Source organism: Anabas testudineus, chromosome 2 (assembly GCF_900324465.2).
Source record: "Anabas testudineus chromosome 2, fAnaTes1.2, whole genome shotgun sequence".
Taxonomy (NCBI): Eukaryota; Metazoa; Chordata; class Actinopteri; order Anabantiformes; family Anabantidae; genus Anabas; species Anabas testudineus.
Genome location: NC_046611.1, coordinates 4,563,553 through 4,584,136, shown reverse-complemented (window position 1 = coordinate 4,584,136; position 20,584 = coordinate 4,563,553). Strand labels below are relative to the sequence as shown.

At 40.6% G+C, this 20,584-nt stretch overlaps 1 protein-coding gene across 1 annotated transcript in view; it reads left to right on the top strand.

The window, feature by feature from the left end:
• Positions 1–20,584, top strand: part of LOC113164835 (receptor tyrosine-protein kinase erbB-4-like) — a 213,877-nt gene that overhangs the window by 94,408 nt on the left and 98,885 nt on the right. Inside the window, exon 2 of the mRNA XM_026364347.1 lies at positions 15,502–15,653. Within this exon, the coding sequence (XP_026220132.1) occupies positions 15,502–15,653 (152 nt within the window). The remainder of the gene's footprint in view (positions 1–15,501; positions 15,654–20,584) is intronic.

The window sequence follows — 20,584 nt, the reverse complement described above, 5'->3', positions numbered from 1 at the left end:
ACATATGACAGACTTGGTTTTTCCTGGTGCAGTTCCAATTACTACATTGGTTAAAACGTTTTTGAACACATTAAAGAGCTACCAGTACTTGACATACTGTGCTATGTGAGAAAGCTCGTTGAGAAAGATAATAAATCAATTGAGGAATTAATCTGAAGACACAAGCAGAAACTTAGGGGGCTTTGCGTTTCTTTTCTCTTCACAACCTCTTAGTTCTGCAAGCTCAAAGATTGTCAGACATCTTCAAGCTAATTCTTTGTGTCTCTGTTTGTGTTATACAGAGACAAAGTGTTACATTAATTTTATTTTTTTCTGCAGGGAGTTCTTCTACTGGTCTGAAAATTGGATCATCTGAGACTTTAGTGCTTGTGGTCATAAAACTTTGTTGGCATTTTGCAAAAAGCTGTATAAGATTTACTCTGACAAGGTTGAAATTTGATCTCAAACTATGCACTAGTGGTTTATTGCAGAACAAGTATTAAAGTTTCAACAACTCTACAGTGGATCTGAAGCTACACTTAATTTAACCTCCTATAAAAAGTGTAATAGTGATGACTTGGGTTAAATTATTCATTCAGTATAGCATAAAGCTCTCATCACACAGTGGTGTTTCCTCTTCACACTGATTGCCTCTACATTGTCACTTGCCTAAAGAAAGGTTGCAGTTCATTTCTTAACGTTGTTACTGAAGCATCAGAAGCAATTAAGCCTTGGTAGTTGAGGTTCTGCTTTCAAGTTAAATGAGAGGGAGCGGTGAGAGGATGGGGTGAGGGTCAGGCTGGAAGCCTCACAAAATACTGTAAGGATGCAAAGTCCTTGTTTCTGGAAAATCATCATTACAGCATTTTTTAAATCATTTGTGATTCTGTTTTAAGTAGTCTCACAGTGAGTAAAACCAAGGGGGTAGAATAGGTGTGTGTAGTCACCTAGAAGCATTCACCTTATGCAGTAAAGTATGTTAAATGAAAGCATGGTAAGCTGCTGGTGGTGTAGATTGGTACCTTAAGTACAGTAGATTTTAGAAAATATGATCAGTATTCACATTATCTATAATTATAAGTGCTCTTTTTATTCCACTATAATAAATCTTAGTTATTTTACAGATTAAAACTTTACATGCATTTATGTACAGTTTAATCGTGCCATAAAATATATTACAGGCTGCACTTAATCTTCAACTTAGAAACGTCTCCCTCTCTGACTGTGAAAAGAGACAAAACAACTGATCAGTGATATGAGTGAGAAAACAAGTTCATTAAACTTCAGTTCAAACTTTATATTAAGTTGACCTGCTTGTTAGTTTCCAGACAGATTAGCTTTTATTTTAGATTTCTCTGTTTGTGATTGACCTTTTATATCAGGGCTGATACAAAGACGGCACCTGAATGTTTGACTTTATTTAGCATGTGTCACAGATGCACGCACAGTGAGTTGAGATGGATAGAAGGAATCATTATTGCGATCATAACAATACCTTGGTATGCTAGTACCTTCACAGTGGTACAGCGTTTAAGTGCTTAGCACGGTCACCTCAGAGTTAAAAGGTTCTTGGTGTTGTCCAGTTACTTCAAATTCTTCCGACCTCTTGTCTAGTCCTTCAACCCAATGTGAGCTGCAGTCGGTCCAGCTCCTGACAACCTTTTAAAGTAGAAGTGGGTTCAGCTAATGAAGAGACTTAGTACTAGCCACAAACCCTCAGCAGTGATTCTTGGCATTTGAAAAACAACAGCAATATCTATTGATTCCCTTCTCTGGAAAGAAATGTATTGTGCATCATGTCATCTTTGGGTTATTTGTTAAAGTATATTCCTCTCATTTTTAAATCAAACCTCTATTGACTTCTCATTTTCCATGCCTTTGTCGATAAACAGATTATAACCTTTTCTATGTACTGTAAAAACGGAGCTATGCTTCAGAGTGAAACCTGGTCACATTTTTCCATTATGCTGTCAAATAAAACTGTTGTATGTCAGGCATGAATGACAAAAAAGGAGCCAGCTGTGCAGAGAAATAAAATGCATATTAAGTTGTTGTTTAAAAGCTCTTCAATGGTGACATGTTTATGGTCGTGTGAGCTCTGCTGTTTTTTTTTATGTTATAACAACTGTACCAACTTTGTTGTTAGCAAAGTCTGAAAAGGTCCATTGTCTGGATACTTGCCTTTATATTAGTATTTGTCAGCCAGTTAGGTTCAAGGTAAACAGCTGATGCCTGTACACTAAGCAGAAAATCTTAGTTTTGTCTGTTTTTGCATTAACTACTCCAGTATTACAATGATATGCCGTCCTCTCTTGGCTCCAGTGAGATAGAGGAAGAGAGGATGAGTGGAATCACTCACAAGCTCCTGAGTTCATTACTACCCCAATGAGCAATAACCATCCCTCAGTTAGCACGGAGCGCAATAACCCATTTAATTTCATAATTATCGATTGCTTTTGATGGCCACGCCGAAAGGTCAAGACAAGTTTTTTTTTTTCTCCTCATTCGGAGAATGTGAAAGCAGGTTGAGCTGAAAGGAGAGGCAGCGAGGAAAAGACTGACTCACACAGACAGACTCTCCTGCTGAGCGTCTGACAACTAGCTGGCTGATTGGTGACGGAGGCGCACAAACACACAAACAGTCACACATACATTTTTCTATATGAGGAGCACTGTGTAGGACACATGTACCAAACACACATAATGTAACATAGCTGAGAAAAAAACAGACCCACCTTTCCACAGCCTGCAGTACAGTGCTGGAAAAGCCTTCTTTATTGTATATTTTGCAAGTTTACAAACACACACACACACACACACATTTGAGCTAAAACACACTTCTTTTACTGTAACTGCACATGCACAAATTATGTGCACATAATGCATATAAATGCATGAAATATAACCACACATCTTCGACAAGCGTTTCTTTTTTTACATCAAACACATCAGATCGCCCAGTTTTCATCTCAGTTGCAGCGACTGCTCCCTCACTGATTGATCTCTGGCCTTTGTATCTCTTTCTCTTTGTATTAACCTTTTCCCTTCACTTCTCTGCCTGTTTGTCTTCCTTCTACTATCTGATCTTCAATTTAATTATTTTGATCATTTCATCTTTGCTGCTATCGAAGGTGCCTGTTCACTGGACTAATGAATGCAGATTAATCCACTAATAGAAATAAAACAGATCAAGATCATATTCATGATTTGCTTAAAGTACAATACTTACATAGTCTAGTCCAGTCTAGAGCAGCAACTAAATTGAACACGAGTCAACAGTGCTATGTAAATCCAAAAAGAAAATATGATCCATGCTGTTCACACTCTCACTCACACTATCCCATCCTTTCACACCCTGTCATACCCACAATTCCTGACTCATCAGACACTATTGTCATGCACCCTCCATTGGCAGCACATATGGCTAAGTTATTGGCCCCTTTTTAATAAGGCTATGGATTGTTTGAGGAATGGCACCAGCACTGCTGTTGATTATATCGAAAGCCTGTTGTTTTATATCCTGCGAATGTCAGATTTCTGCTATTTACATCCCTCAACTGCTGCACAGCAGAGAATGGTTATTGATTTTGCCAAAGACAAATGGGAGTGGACGCACGAATTAAAAAAAAAGAGAGAGAAATGTGGTGAGAGCAGGAGAAGAGTGAAAGTAGAGGAGAAAGTGAGGAGCATTTTGTAAAGACATAGAACCTAAAACACGAAAGCAGAGGACAGAAAACTGTGATATTAGATGATAAATGAGTATCTGTGAAGTGAAAGCAGTGTCACAAACCAGAGCTCACGCTTGACTTGGATGAATTCAATGTCAACATACACAGTAGGGTTTCGGTGCCTCGGTTGGACGTTCATTTTGGCCTGCTATGTAAACAAAATAGTCCATATTTCACTCCAGGCTTTGGTTATTCAAGCCATTTTTGACAGACTGGGATTCGGTTCAAGATGTGTCGGACTGTTTGATGCTGCTGCCATGTTTTCAGCCAATTGTCTCCATTGAATTTTGCGCCTACAGCTACAGACCATGGTCAAGAGCCAGACTCCAAACTCGGTCTGTTCCAAGCCTTGATCTTATTATTTTAAAGGAAAACAAAAGATCTCCTCTCACACATTCTGTTACAACAGTCTGGGAAGTTCCCAGAAGTTATTTTCACTGAAATGATGTTGTAATATACTTGTTTTAGTGAAATCTAATATTTTGTCTGTTGCTTGTTTGAGTTTTGTCTTGAGGTTTTGCTGTGTGTGCCTGAATAAACTGCTTAACATAACATGTCGTGTGGCTGCTTCTCAGGTATACTGACAAAACAGGTCCACTAGGTTAATTAGTGGTTATTTTTTGTAGTAACATGCTGGCAGAGCAACGTCAGCAGCTTTGGTCCAGTGTGTATGTACAGGAGGCGTTAGGGTCCAATATAAAGTGTAGGTCACCGGCATTGTAGAAGTGCTCAGAGCCCAAAACAATCGATAAATAGAATTGACAAAAATGAGAAACAAACATGCAAATGACAGTAATAACTATAAGAAAGTAAGTAGTACGGTGTGGCAGCCAGTGGCTACGGTGTTGGAAATATTTATATGTGTAAGGAACAGGGTTCAGAAACAGTTCTAGACCCTTTTTTAAGGGGGCTTTACCCTGACCTTTTAAAATAAAAATGAAAACAACTAAGAAATGCAGGACATGTCGATTAAACGAAAATGACCCAGGTTTTCCGTTTTTATTCTCTTTGCTATTCCGCGTTTTGTCCTCCCTCAATGTGCGTGTCCAGTTTAGCAGGTAGGTAAACAGTTTCCAAATTGAGGACAAGAGTTGCTAATTAAGGCCGTTTATTTGTGTCCCAAATGAAAACACTGCAAAACTGAAAAATGCAAAAGAAAATATTTAATAATCAACAATATCAAAATGTAAACAGTATATATACAATGACAATGAATGCTAAAAACTAGCCTATTAGCTTGATGCTAATACATGATGGAAATCCTAACAGAGATTAACATCAGTAGTGATGTTTTACAGTAGTGAAGTTTCCCTCAAGGATGAAATCTTCGAACCGCCCCTGGTAAGAAATATGTTGTGTAGGGTGTGAAAACAATGATATTCAAACTGGACCAGATGCTGCGAATTTGGACGGCTCCTGCAACCCGCAGCAAGTAAAGGCAGTACAGGTGAATGGTGCACTTTACTTTTAATCACTTTAATTAACTGTAAAAAGTCTGTTTGTTACACTTGATGTTTCGTTACACTTACACTTGAGATGAAGAGGGGAAGTTGAAAAGTGACGGGAGGGAGGGACCGAGAAATTGAGGCAGACCTTGAACGACAACAAACAAGGACTAAGTCTAGAGAAAGAACAACGTCGAGAAAATTGACTGAAGGTTGGGAAAAATGGGAAGGAGAGTGGAAGAGGAGGAGGGCGAAAAAGATGACAGTGGAGTGGAATGACGTGGTGGGGAGACAGAGGGAGGGAGGCTGGTGACCGAGTACAGAGAGATGAATGACATTTTGGATTCTCTCAGCAATAAAGCGCCTCCCTTGACACAGGCTGTCTGGGTTTAGATAGAGGCCGTTCACACTGAAGGGCTCATTTGCCTTTCAGTTGCTCATTACATCCAACCCAAACTTATTTCCTCCTCTGGGAGGCCAATTTCCCCCCGGTCCTCTGACTGTTAGTGTGTGTGTGTATGTGTGTGTGTTTACATGTGCAGCCACGCATGTGTGCATGAGGACGTTTTTGCATTTGCAGTGGTCTGTTTGTGTGTGTGTGTGTGTGTTGTATTTTTCAGTTAGGGTCAAAATGACAGTACAGACTTCATGTGTTGTGCACTGTAAGTGTGTGTTTGAATCGGTGTGTGTGTGTGTGTGTGTTTCATTATCTCTCTGGCATGTTGTGTTTGTGACACGCCACTTCACATTGTACACAATTTTAAGGCAACTGCTGTGTTTGGAATAACTCAAGCAAGTGAATCTTGCGCAACATGGACACAAACCATAATGTGATTTCTAAAAGGAGAGTGAAGCTAAACACACCCGAACAATCGCAAATAAGCGTGCACACACACACACACCCACACACTCTCTGTTCATATTTTCACTGAAGGCGTATCTTTCCTAGCTCCGATATTGAAACACAGGCCTCACGGCATAAATGTTCTCGAACCTTCTTCATAATGATTCCTCCCATATGGTTCTTACTAATATTCTGCTTGGAGCCAACTCACTGGAACTGACACACACACACACACACACACACACACACACACACACACAGAAACATACACATGATCACAGGCAGCCCTTCTGTGCTACATTAACTACAAACCTCATTTCCTCACAAAGAGAAGCCACCGGCTGAAAATGGGCCGAGACGGGTCATTAAACCTGCGTCTGACACACACACACACACACACACACATCCACACACACTTACATCTGTTATACAAATGACCCTGCCATCCACCTATGTCAGTGTAGCAGGTGATGTCCTAGTGCCTGTTGAGAAATTATTGCCCTTTTGATAGAGGAGGTCCAGTGTTTTTGTGCGTTTTACAAATGTATCTGTGCAGGTCTGAGTCCTGAGACTCTCACACTCCTTTTCATGGTGTGTTTGTGTGTTTCAAACATTAAATAACCTGTTTTTTTATATGAACTCTGGACAATGCTCAGAACTGATTCCCTGAAAGTTTCCCCTTTACACAGGTAGAAAGCAACAAGAAGTTGTTTCTTGTCAGAAGCGTTCTCACCTACTTGCAGCAGATAACAGCAACTGGTTAGTTTAGTGGTAAAATCAGCACCTTGCATGTGGGAGACTGGAGTTTGAATCCCAGCTGTGTAGGGGTCCTTAGACAAGACCTTCTTACGCTTACCCAGCCTACCCTTGTAATGTAAGTTGCTTTGGATAAAAGTGTCTGCCAAATCACTAAATGTAAATGTACTTGAGAGAACACAACTGTGACAACTGTAAAGTGTTTTGCTGCATTCGCATCTTAATGTCTCGATAAGTTCGCAGTTGCAATCCATGTCTGAGGACAGCTATAAAATGTTAAGAAGCGAAGACTTATTACATATTAAGATACGTGGGAATGTCCAATGGTAGACAGAGAAGAAAAACAGAGGGGACAAATTATCTAGAGAGAAAATGCAAAAAGAACGACAACTTCAAGGAGTAAAAACCAAATAGTTACAAAAATCAGAGGACAAAGAAGTGGAGGGGGTGAGTGGAGCTACAGGAGGGCAGTCTGTAAGCATGAAGGGGAGGAGACCCTGCTGAGAGATGATTGATGGCTCTGAACCCCCACTGGCCCCATATCAGCCACCCAGAGCTGTCAGGGACAATTTGAAGTTAAAGTCACAGGGAAGCGGGTGCGTTGTAATAAGCAAAAAATAATGAAAATGTCTTTTACATGGAGGCCTTGTGTCTGTCAGGTAGGACTCTGCTACCGAGAGGTCAAATTACTCCTAAAGGGGTGGCTCCATCAAATCTTCTGCTATTTAACATCCCAGGCAGGGGGTTGATGTCTAATGTTTAAAATGCTCCATAATGTGTTCTTTTCATGGGGGGGTGTATAAACAGTATGTCTTCACAAGTGTTAAAAGTTTTATAAGGGTGAATCAGAAATTAACCAACCTTTTTCCCTGGGTTTTGGTTGTCAGGCTGTATCTGGGCGGCTTTCCTCACCCTTGGATTGGTTGAACATGTGGCTTCTTTGACCTTTATTGTCACGATCACATTACAGCAGGTGTCTTAATTAAACTGCACTTTACTAGGCGATGAGCCCACGCTACTGTTGTCTTGTAAGTACATTGTCATACTACTTATAATGGCGATGAAGAACTTGAAAATAGAAAAGTCTACATTGTGTAATTGTTTTGTTACAAGTCTTTTGTAGTTCTGCGTATCTGGCTCTGATTCTTCTGTAGATGTTGCTTTCAATCCATGAATCTAAGGTCGCACTGAATGAACTGCATGAATTAAATTCCTTATATATGAAAAGAATGGTTTCACATAAGCACAAAAAAAAAGCCTGCTGGGGGGCTCACACTGAGCTTTTGTATGTATTAAAATATACTTAGAAATCTCTGGATTGTCATATATTTGATTAGGTCTGTCTGTAAAAATGTTACCATTCTATTAACCAAGAGCAAAAAGCCCACACTGGAGTTTAATTTGTGCTATCAGTCATTTTGTAAGAGTAGGTGGTTTTTCTCAGTTTGGGATGAACTCTCTTCATTTCATCCGTGTTAGACCTGAGCTCATAAGATGTGTGGCTGCCTCGTCAGCACCACCTCAGGACTGTGTGGAGGCTTCTGAGCAACAGAGAGGATGATGAAGATGAGGATGATGAGAATGAATGCTGGTGGACCTAGTAATAACCGTCCACCATTGATGTGGTCCAGGCTTCTGGGCCGTTTGAAGCCAGGTGTGTGGGAGTGTGTCTGCTGCACTGTGGGATGTGTGAGTGGTTTGTAATGAAGGGATGGATAGTGGCTCCTCTTGGATGGAACGGCAGCTCAAACTGAGACGTTTTCCGCTGAATCCAATAACTAAGGAAGAGTCAGCGTGTCCTGTGTTTGTCTGTTTTAGTGGTGTAGTTGTCCTCTGAATGTGGAGGTTCACCGTTTGCAATTTTTTTGCATTTTCTAAACAAACTCGTCTCCCACCATGTGTGCTGGAAAAAGGTGTGTTTCAACAAGAAGCCACTGCCAACAGCAGGTAATGTGTCCTTTTGTGTGACAACTCTGAAAATGCTTCTATTAGGCAGAACTGAAAAGTTCTGGAAGCATTAACTTTTAAATCAGTTTGTCCACGAACACATAACTGATCAGCAATTATAGTCTAAATGCAAAATATGTGCTAGATCAGGCTTTAGAAGATATTTGAAGAGCTGGACTGGGACATTTTTCAGTTTAAAGACAAATAGTAGATTCAGTTACTGGGAAGTTTAATAAGAATCACTCATAGTATAATTGGTCAAACATTGATTGGCAAACAGTTGAATCATCAGAAAGGTGACTGAGAGAGCGTAAATGTGAATTTCTGGGAGCAGGGTCACACTAGAAGCAGGAAAAATAGCCCGATACTATTTTGACCTTTATTGATCCAACTGACCTGAAGCTCTTGCAATAAAGAAGAATAAAACTAGAAGTGGTTTTATTCACCTCTCAGGTGTTCAAGAGGTCATGCTGTTCTGTGTGGTCTTGCCCTGAACTCGTTCTCTGCATCACATCTTTGACCATGGGTCCCAAAAAACACTGTAGTTCACATTCGTTCCCTTACTTTGCCTCTTTAAACTCATACAAATATCCAGGAGGTACATAATTCAAACATTCCTCCCCCCTCACAGCAGGACTGCTCGTTCCCATCACACATTCAACCAAATGGTGTCTGTCAGATCCAGGATCCGTGCGTTTGGATGTTTTCCCCTTGTTCTCCTAAAAATGAAAGCTACAAACTTCAACACCATGCACAACTGATCAGGTCAAAACAAGGTATTTTTTCTGAGTAACAAACAGACTTTTATAATCTGTTAGCGTAACTGAAAACGGGACGTGAAGCTGTACTGTAGTCACAGAGTGAACTGCTGCTGTAGCTGTTCAGTGCTGGAAAATCACCACTGTCCGGTCAACACAGCTGCGACCTTGGGCCAAAGCTTTGAACCTGCTCTGTTTTACTCATGTCATGTTCATGTCGCTCTGTTGACCTCCGCAGCGGCTGCACCACCTCCTTGGTCACAGCTCAGAACTCTTACTGTGTGTCCACGGTGTAAATGGACACGCTCTTTTTTTTTCTGCTTGGCTCAAAATCTTGTTGTTTTTTTCCAGCAGAAATGAAAGAAACAAATAGTGGTGAGTAGTGAGCTTCAGGGGAAGGAAGAGTTTAGAACACAGAAGAGTTCTGGAGGTCAATGAAAAGACTTTTTCTCTTCTACTCTTTTTTTCTCCTTAACCCAAAGTTTCAATAAATTAACGGGCAATTTCACCAATTTCTAACTAGGTATCATCTAGATGACATCATTTAGAGGAAATGAAGTCACCTGGAGGAGTTTTTCACCCAGAAGCAGAGAAATATTTAAATTAAAGTTTAAATTTTTTTACATACATCTACTCTAACTAGAACAAAGTTGCCCTTTTTGTCATTATTAGTCATTCAATGTAAATTCATTAATTGTTTCCTTTTATATTAGATTCTGTTGGTTTTTTTGGTTTTTTTTTTTTTGGTAGAGGCAGGATCTACCATTTCTGCATCAGATTAAAACTTTACACCTAACCATTGATACCAGCTGCATGCTTTTGCTGTCACTCTCTTACTTGTAGGAAATGGATGCTAATGCAAACAGAACATAAGGTCACATATGAAGAGAAGATCTGAAAAGAGTAAAAGTGTAAGTGTAAGAGCTGAGGACCGATGGAAAAAAAAAAGTCTGAGTCTAAAACTGCAGAAACATGATAATAGAGCAGACACAGCGAGAATGAAAGCCAAAAAAGGAGGCAGGGGTGTGAAGGAGAAGAGACGAAGTAAGAAATGAGAACAAGCACAGCTCAATATGTCAGTGAGAATAAGTGAGGAGGTAACTGTCTGCCTCCATCTCTCACTTCGTGGATATATCAGAAATGGCGTCTGCAGTCCAAATCCACGATGCGCACGCACCCACACACTCATACAGACATTTACCTGTTCTACATTAATCACTGCAGCTTTCTAAAAACGCGAGGAGGCTTCATCCTTGTTGCTAAACCAGTTTTACTGTTCCAGGAATAATGGTGTGAAACTGGATTAAGTTGTAATCACGTTTAGGGAGATTAAATTCAGAAGGTTTCAGCTACAAAAACGACTTAAAGGGACACGCCAACAACCAAACGTGGTTATACAGCTAAGAAGTTTTATTATGTTCAAGCACAAGCTTCAAACTATACATAGTGTGTTAGAAGGACAGCATCAAAGTAAACGAGGAAACCGATTCTCTAGTAAAGGCACTGAATCCTTTCTATTGTTCTCTTTTTCTGCTGGATGTTTCATTTCTCTGTATTTGTCTACTCACGCTGTATTTCTCGGTCTTCCTCTTGGTCATCCTTGTTGCTTTTCTACCGCCGATCAATATCAGTTCATGATCATCAGTCACATTTTTAAGATCGTCCTGAACAACAACAGTGCAGGTTCTTTCTTCAGACACTTAAAACAGCAAAAGTAGAAGCAGTAAGATGTTGTAGTGTGAAAGGAGATATCCAGTCACAGAGCTTCTAATGCAGGAGATGCTCCGGTGCATCGCAGGATAAAGACAAATGACCTATGTGGTCATTAAGTTGGAGGACTGGTTGAAATGGTGCCCGAGGAGCACGTATGTGGCGCCACTGTAGCATTTTCTGGTCATTTTACATCTAGTTGTTTGTTTCTCCACCTATTTTACTTGTGTTTCATATCTGTAGTAGTTTTGCATCTATTTTTATTCATGGTGGATCTTTTTCGAGGTCTGTTGCAGCTTCTTTTATTTGTCCATCATCTCTTTGGAGTAGTTTTCGGGGCTGTTTCAGCTTTATTTTAGTTTTCAGTTTCCATCCAGATAAGCAGTCCAAAGTAGTTTGAAAAGTTCAGGTGGACAAACTTTTCCCCCCATGTTTACTATCATGTCAAGTACACCTCTCACTTTGTGTTCTGTGTGTGTCCCCGGAGCTTAGTCAATAGGCTGCATCACCTGTCTTTGCCTCTGCAAAGACCCAGCTGTATAGATGTTCCACCTTCTGTTCTGATTGGCAGATATCTGCTTCCTCGGCCACACACATGGGCACACACACATGCCAGAGCTGTCAAGTGAACGCTGGCCCGGTGTCACCTGATGCATTAACGGGAAAAAAGGCAACAGCTCAATACTTACAATGTCCACCCCTGAGCCTGGGAGAAAGTAGAATGGAGGGAGCGAGAAGCAGGGCAGACACGTAGAAATGGATGGCTAAGGGCAGAGAAAAAGAAATTAGCAGCAGAGAGAGAGAGAGAGAGAGGAAGAGCAGATGGATCGAGACACTTTTGAAATGAGCCCAGAGAAAAGAGCATTTACAGTAGTGTGTGTCGATATGAATGCTAATGCTCCCGGACGTCATTCCCACTCGCACAAATGCACAAATGCACAAATGCAAGATAGTGTCTCTCTCTTCTCTGTCTGCCCCCCCCCCCTTTTGTTCAATTCTATTTTCTTTGCCTAGCTTTACTTTGCTTACTCACCCTGAATAAGTGCTGTTCTTTCTTTGTCTGTGTGTCTGTGTGTGAATGCTGTCGGATTTTGAGAGTTGTTTTCCCCGCACTTTTCACCTCTCCCCTCTGATTTTTTTTATCACCACACACACAGACATACAGTTGCACGCACACATCGACACACACAAACACACCTGCAAGTAAGTTTCAATAACAGATTATTACAGATGCCCGCTAACCTTTCATTTCCACACACACACACAAACACGCAGAGAGAAAACAATCCTCACACACATACACTTATCGATTGGACCAATTTTAGATCCTCGCGCGGACTTCCTTTGAGTTTGTAGCCGCTCCTAAATCATTTCATCTAATAACTCATCTGTGTGTGTGGTCAGCAAATCTCATTTATCACCATAGCTCAGGTCCCCTCACTGCCATTCTGTTCCACACAGCCTGTACCCACAGCAATATGGAGGATCACAAAGGAGAGGAAGTACGCTCATCTTTGCAGAGCCAACGATCCATAAAGCAATATAGGAGTTTATGAGCTCTCAATGTTGTTCAATAAGGGCAAGTTCAACTATGCAATAGCCACCCCACCATCCCCCTTTTCTTGTGCTCGGGTGTGGGAAATGTACAGCAGGTGTTCTTAAAGGGACAGGACAAAAGGTGAGATGCTAATGGGCGATGCTAAGTGACTCCCAGTCTGGTGTTCTCTATTTAGTCACAATCATTTCTGCAGGTTGAAACCTTCACCCTTCTGATGACTTCTGCTTGATTCGTAGCTTATGTGGTCTAATTTTTTATTATTTGAGAGTGGCCAATACCTGAAACACACTGAAGAGATGGATTGATTGAGTTGATTTTAATCTCATGCTACTGCTAACTTAAAGTACATTATGCAGCTTTAATCCAACACAAGTGCTGAACAGTGGATTTGTTTTTGTACTTTATCTTAAAATGACCAATATCTTGTGTTAAAATTATAACGAGACTCTGCAATTTGTATGTTTTTTGCTGTTTATTTCAAGAACGTTAGTGTATTAACCAGAGATATGATAAAAAGCTGCAGGAAGATATCAGGAAGATATCCTGATAAAGAATCAATGGATTTGTCACTGTTTACTCAACAATAACCACAAATGTTTCTGTAGAATTGAGTGATTTAAAGTAAACATTACAGCTCTTAACATATAGTGTAGAGCACATCTCTATAATTTAATTCTAAATAAAAGTAGCAGCTACTTCCCTAGCTTCAAATTAAGAACCTCAGGGACACTTTTACACTGAATTGAGTTGAAGTAGTGCAAAGTTACTCTACCCTTGAGGGGATAATTACACCACTCTGACTGGTGCTCGCTAAGAAACATGTCCACATCAAATAACTCTGACAAAAACTCTTCAGAAATACTGTTATGAGCATTTCCTGATCTGATGGACTGAGGTGTCCTGGTAGTTATGGTTATGGTTGGAGAGCTGAAGTCATTACGGTAGGGAAACCTCGCAACAATGGTAAAAAGAAATGCTGTTAGTAGGTGGAAGAAGGCAAACACGAGTCATCACAAGCTTTTCTGTTGCATTTCCTGACTCGGGTCATTTGGATTATATATATGTATACATGTTTACATGTATATATGTAAGTCATTAAAGCAAAGGCTCCTTTAGTTTCTTACTAGTGAGGTTATCACTTTTTCACAGGTGTCGGTGGTGTCACTCAGACACCTGTTTGCCAGAAATTATATCCCTTACTTAAATGTAAAACCAACATTGACAGTTGCTGTTTCTGGCAAAGATGATATTCAAAGTTGAACCACTGACAAACTTTAATGAGCATTTTAATTACATTGAGCCAAACTCTATTACAGCGGCTGCCACACACACCCATCCACGCACAAACCTCCATCCGAGCCTCTGGTAACGTGGCAATGGTGCCAGCTGAACAGAGCAGATGGCCACAGGACTGAGGCTGGGGGAGGCTGACTGATGAAAATGCTGGCAGGGATGGAAAGAACGCCTGAAATGGGTGGAAATAGCAGGAAGTAATGACAGTGGTAGTTACAATTTACAGATTGTCATGCATTTATCAGCACTGCAGACAATAACAGTCATTAGAAAATATAGGTTTTTAACTTGTTTCTGGAGAGAGTTGAGGAGAGGATGAATAATTAGTTGATGTAGTTTGAAAAAAAAAGGTATATTTACCCGTGTCCTCTCTGCAATTTTCTATTGTCAGCAATTGAGAACGTCCCTTGGCTGTTATTATTATCTCAGATGCTCTCTAAATACTCACATTTAATGGAAGATAACGTGTTTTTCATTTCTCATTCCACTAGCACAATACATACAGCGACTTTCTGACTGTAGGCCTACTGTACAAATGTCTTCATTAGCAACATTATTAGTGTCTTATATGATTCTTTAGCTACCAAAGGCTGAAATAAATGGCACGTGCTGCTCAGTCGGTTGTAGTATCACTGCTATTAGAGTGGATTGGTTAAAGTATGCTTGTCAGAAGATGTTGCGAGCTGTCAGAGATGTGAGAGACAGGTGTGTGTGTGCGCTTTCATGATTCTGTTTGTGTATGTGTGTGGCTACAAACCACAGGAAAAGCCTATCCGTTCTAATTTGCCCGGCCTTCCCACATAGCACTAATTTGTACTCGCTATAATATCTTCAAAGTCTTTTAATCTCGTCAGCCGACTAAAGTCTCCAAGTGAAACCCTCTGTAAAGGTCATCCAATGCAATTTGAATATCTTTGATTAAACGATGTGCCGGTGCCAGACCCAGACTGTAGGTCACTGCCTCAGAGAAATGATATACACCCTTCTCACCCCACTTGTCCCTCCCCGAGTCTCGACTCCTGCAGCTCCCTCATTGTCAAGGGTCACGTTTGCCGCTCTCTGCACTCTCTTCAGCAATTTACGTAATCTTCCTCCCTCTCTTTCACAGCTTCTGTTTCCTTTGTCTTGTAGTCAACCCTTGTTCACATCTCCTCCTTTCTTTCTTTCTCTGTCTTGAGTGTTTCTCGGTCTTTTCGACCCTTTTCTCTCATTCTTCATTCATTATCTCAATGATTCAAACTTTTTTAATACTGGATCCAATGAACCATGCATCTGCTGCCTGCCTTTTAACCTAAACTCCCAATAGATAAGAAGTACAGTGTTATGAGTGGAAAGGAAATCATACATTTACCATACATTTATAGTACGTTGTTTTAAATCCCTCTCAGTTGACTTATTGTAGAAATCTGTGGTTTTCTAACTCAGCCCATTGAGTATTTTATTGTTCATCTCTCACCTGACACATTATTCTCTCTTATTCCAGTTTGCCCTGGCACAGAGAACAAGTTGAGCACTCTGTCCGATCTGGACCAGCAGTACCGCACCCTGAAGAAGCTCTACGAGAATTGTGAAGTTGTCATGGGCAATTTGGAGATAACCAGCATTGATCGAAATCGCAACCTCTCCTTTCTCAAGGTATGAACATCGAGCTGTCTATGAACTGATGACAGACCGTGGTCGGATGGTTTAAAGTCACGGGTAGAGCCAGACAGAGGCAAACACAGTCAACTGTAATTTTCACAGTTAGAAAATTTGATATATTACATTGTATGATTTAGAAGAAATCCTTGGGGGCAGTTGTGTGGACACACAGATAAAATGGTTGACAAAGTGTAAATATACTGTTACGTTTCTTTTTTTTATTTCAGGAACATTGCACATTAATCAACATCAATAAAAATGAGCCAGTGTTCATCAAGAGGCAAATATTCCACTGTTGTCCCTTTGTCAGATGCTAATCAGCTGCACAACAAAACAAATAACATAGTATAGCAAAGTATCCAAACACAAACTTAATTAAATACAGACAAATAAACGTGGTTTGAATATTTGATTAGATCTTCGAACCAGAGACAGACACCAAAGGATTTCAGCACTGTGCATATTAACACAGGGAAACAGGGTTCAGACGTTTCAGCACCATGGATAGAGACACAAAAAGAAATGTCAGCATCAACGATCTGAAAACACAGACCATGTTTTTACTCCCTCCACCTGATAAGCAGAGAAACTAGTATAACCACAGCATGTAGACATTTCTTTCTATTCTTAAGCTGAGGTTACTGGCTTTGCAATTTTCATAACTTTCAATACCCTGCAGAAGAAGAAGACTTAAATGAAGACATGTGACAGGTTTTGAAGTGTCTGCAATAATCTCTTTTCCCTATTTCTTACTCATTTTTACCCTGAGCTAAGCACACTGTACTCAGTTTTGAATGCACGGAGATAAAAGTGATTTAGATCTTTATTTTTTCTTCATGTTTAGGGCTGCAGCAAAGTTTACAATATATACACTCAGTAGCTACTTGAGTACTATGAGGTACACCTCGTTGAAATCACTACAGTCCAAAGTCACAGTCCACAGTGGAGTTCATCCACACTACAAAGTGCAGCCCCGACATTCAACACCTCTCTGGAACAGTTTTAACCAATGCTGGACTTAATTAAGCTAGGATTAAGACTACATAGGCTTTATCTAATGAGTGTGTAAATGTATGTTCTTGTAGCAGCTCATAGTTTGAATGTTTTGGTATCTTTAGGAGACTTTTTAGAGGCTCTTTCTCACTATGTACAATGGACAGTATTAGTACACCAAAATGTTTGAGATTAGGTCATTTCACACTTGAATTACTTGGTAGTAGAAATACTCTGAATGTAAAGAATCATCACTATTTCAGCATAATTCAGTTGTCTTATATTTGTAGCAACATTATGTGTCTCTGCATGTGTGTCATCTTTAAGTGGTTATGTGGACAATGTCCAGTTTTGTTGTGTGTGTACATTTTGGCATTGTTACAACACTGACTTCTGTTTTTGGTGGAGGTTTAGCAGTCAGTGAGTGTCCTCACAACAACAGGAAGACAGCCATATGTGTGTGTATGTGCATTTTTATCACTGGGACATTTTAAAAAATTCACTTGTACTATTGCATGTGCTTATACTGTATGTGCCATGAGGCGCCATTTCCCCCCCCCTGCTGTTTAATGAAGTGAGGTGTAGTCTAATTACTGGGCCATCGCTATCAAATGAATACCATAAACAGACCCATTATGCCCGGCATCATTAGGGAAACAATTAGGCATCTGGGGGATTGTTAAGTGGATGCGAGTGGGGTCAACATTTGGGAGCTGCGTGGTTGCCATGGAAACCTTCTAGCTATCCCCCTATTGGTCATGGGAGATCAGACCCTATGTGGAGTTTTAGGCTTGAAGTGTTGTACTTCAAAGACAAACATTTTGATTATGTCTTTTTTTTATGTGTGTTTCACTTTTAATTTGACCATTTTAATATTTTTTTTTTTATTTTACCCTTTCTTTTAAAACAAATATGTTTTATTTAAATCCCAGTTGAAATTAGCATGCTGCTTTAAGCACTGCACACATACCAGTTCATGCAAAGTTCAACGCTGGTATGCATCTTATTATGTCCACACACACATACACGCTACACACAATTCAACAGATACACTACATACACTCATACATCCTGAACTGCAGGCAGGCTGGAAATGAGTAGGGATAACTAGTGTACTTGAACTGGATCTATGTTCAGTTAAAAACAGGAGCCTGGGAGGTAAATACAGTCTAAATGGACAAATGGTTGGACACGAGGAAGATTCAGAGAAAGAGACAGGATGTACAAGAGGAAGGAGGAGGGAGCGAGAGAAGAGCTAGAGGGTTGTCACTTTTATGGCAGGCAAAAACAGCTGCTCTGCTAAAATTACAATGCTCAGCTAACATGCTGCGGGGTGTGTGTTTGTGTCAGCATACATCTCTGTGTCTGTGAGGAGAGCAGGGGGCAGTGCGGGGCAGGGAAGGAGAGGGGGAAGGTGAGGGCAGGGACAGACAGGAAGACTTTGTGATTTTTGCCTGGTGAGATGTTGACAGTTAGATGGATGAGATGGCTCTGCAGACTCTTCAGGTCCTACTTTCCTGCAAACCACAGCTCTCTGACTTACCGTTATTCTCTGCATCCATTCTGTAGCGAGTGCAGACCAGAAATGACTAAAGCTTTTTGTCCAGTCTGTATCAAACATATTGCAGCATTAATTTATCCAGTTTAGAGAAGCAGGAGTGGATGTAGAGGACTTTCACTGGGATGCACTTACTCAGAGAAGGGTGGAACATTTTTTAAAAAGGTGTTTAAATGCTCCATTTTAAATTCCTTTTTTTGAATATAATAAAGATTATATTTGCATTAGTGTGAATTCAATTCAATTCAATTTTATTTGTATTGCACCAAATCACAACAGAAGTGATCCCAAGGTACTTTACAGCGTTTAAGGTTTAAGACCTTACAAAGTATAATTGTATACAGAATTATATAGAAACCCAATGATCCGATTTGAGCAGCACTGTTATTATTGTTGGTGTTTATTTATTGTAAGTAATAGCAAATCCACAACTAAACAATTAGGGAGAGGTGAAAATCTCTCGCAATCTAGATAAAAACATAAATTGTGACAGCCTCTCATATGGTTAAAAGGGACATGTTCCTGCAAATATTTTAGGAGCACAGAAATGTCCCTTCCAGCATTTCAGCAAATACAAGTGCATTATCATTGGAGTGAAGTCATATTAGATTATTAGATGTGCCCTCCCTGAAGCTACGTCTACAATCAAGTTTCAGCAGATACTGAAATGAACAGCAGCTACCTGGTGCCTGTTCAGGTTTTATCCATTTTATAATTACAACCTGGCTGTATTTCTGAATAGTTATCTAATTTAATAGCAAAACAGCAGTTGTGTTCACTGAACTGTTCTTTGAGAACTAGGAAGTAACAAAATGTAGGATCCACAAATCAACAGGGACAGTTCAATGTGAGATGCAAGGTCAGCTCACTAGAGTTGGTCTAAGGTTTGTTTTTGGTGAAAACCCGGCACTGAACCAACTTAGGGCTCCTCAAACCTGCTTTTAGTTCAGAGATAAAATGTCACATGAATAAAGGCTCGGGAGGCTGAAGGGTATCACCGTACTGCCACCTGGTGTACCCCCTTTGTTGGGTATGCTGGCTGGCTCCCCTGGCCAATGTCAGCCTGTCACTCAGAATGACCCATTTTCCCAGAAGTGAAGCAGGGAGCCACGCCAAGTGGCCCACAGTGGCCCACAACCAGCTAATGATGTCACCTAGGCTAAAGGACTCTTCATTAAAGCCGAATCAATCTGGCGGCTAACACAGGGCACCATGCCAGAGCTTCAGCTGAGAGCCGAGGGACGGGGGATGTCCATCTTATAAAGCCGGGAAGAGAAGTCCGCCAAAGCATTGTGTGTGGGTGTGTGTGTGTCCCAGTGTGTTTTAAAGTCTGTACTGAATATGTCACAAGTTAGGGATATACACACACATGTCTGTGCACACACACTCACAGCAATAAAAAGAGATGAATGACATGGTCACGGAGGTGTATAGTCGATGTCGACATGCAGACAGAGACACTCTTTACTGAGTTTATCTCTGGCAAACACCAGCCTCGAGAGACAGAGAGGAAAGAGAGATAGTTTTTTTAACCAGCACTCGTTTCCAAACGCTCCCATTTTTTTTTTTTTTTTTAAAGAGGGGGTAACATTGCTCTGCGAGTTCAGTTCAGCGAGTCAGGCAACAGACGAGACAAGAAAATAAAAAGAGATGAGAGAAGAGAGAAAAGAGAGTCCTCACACTAAAGGCTTCCCATTTTCCTAGGGCTGTATTTCAGCTGCAAATGAAAGCGCTCAGTGATTCTGCAGCTCAGCTATTCTCAAAGCGTACAGCCTCAGAAATCCATTGTAGAGACACACGTTTTCTGCTCTGCTACCTCATATGCTTATCAGCCAAGTGCGAGTGTGTGTGCTGTGTGCATTAACTTGTAGCATGCTGTGCAGCGGGTACAAGAGCAGAGTCTAAATGAAGTTAGAGGGTACATGTATATGGGGTAAATGTTTATCTCACAGTTGCGATGTTCATATATTATGGCAAACTTTTACCCTTTCTCTTTGGGTCATGACTTCTTCAATACTTCTCGTAGTTTCTTTTCTCGTCTTCCTTGTCCTTGCTCTAACCCTCTAAGATCAGTGTGCTTCTCAGAGATTACAGCTTGTCTGTGTGTCATCATTGAGCACTCATCTGATCGCTCTCCTCTCAGTCTGAGAGCATGACTCGATGCTATTAATTTACTGTGAGGCAGTAATTCACACTTGTGTCACCGTGTCTGCCCTTTCGTAACTGGGTGTCCCAAACTTGCTCATGATAAACTTCTCTATACTTCTGTTTTGCTGATGTCTTTCATGTTGTTTTTGCTTTGCTTTGGTCTGTTTAAGGGTAACATACGTTTGGATTAGTTTGCTTCCGATACAGTTTGGTGTAGGCTGTTGTC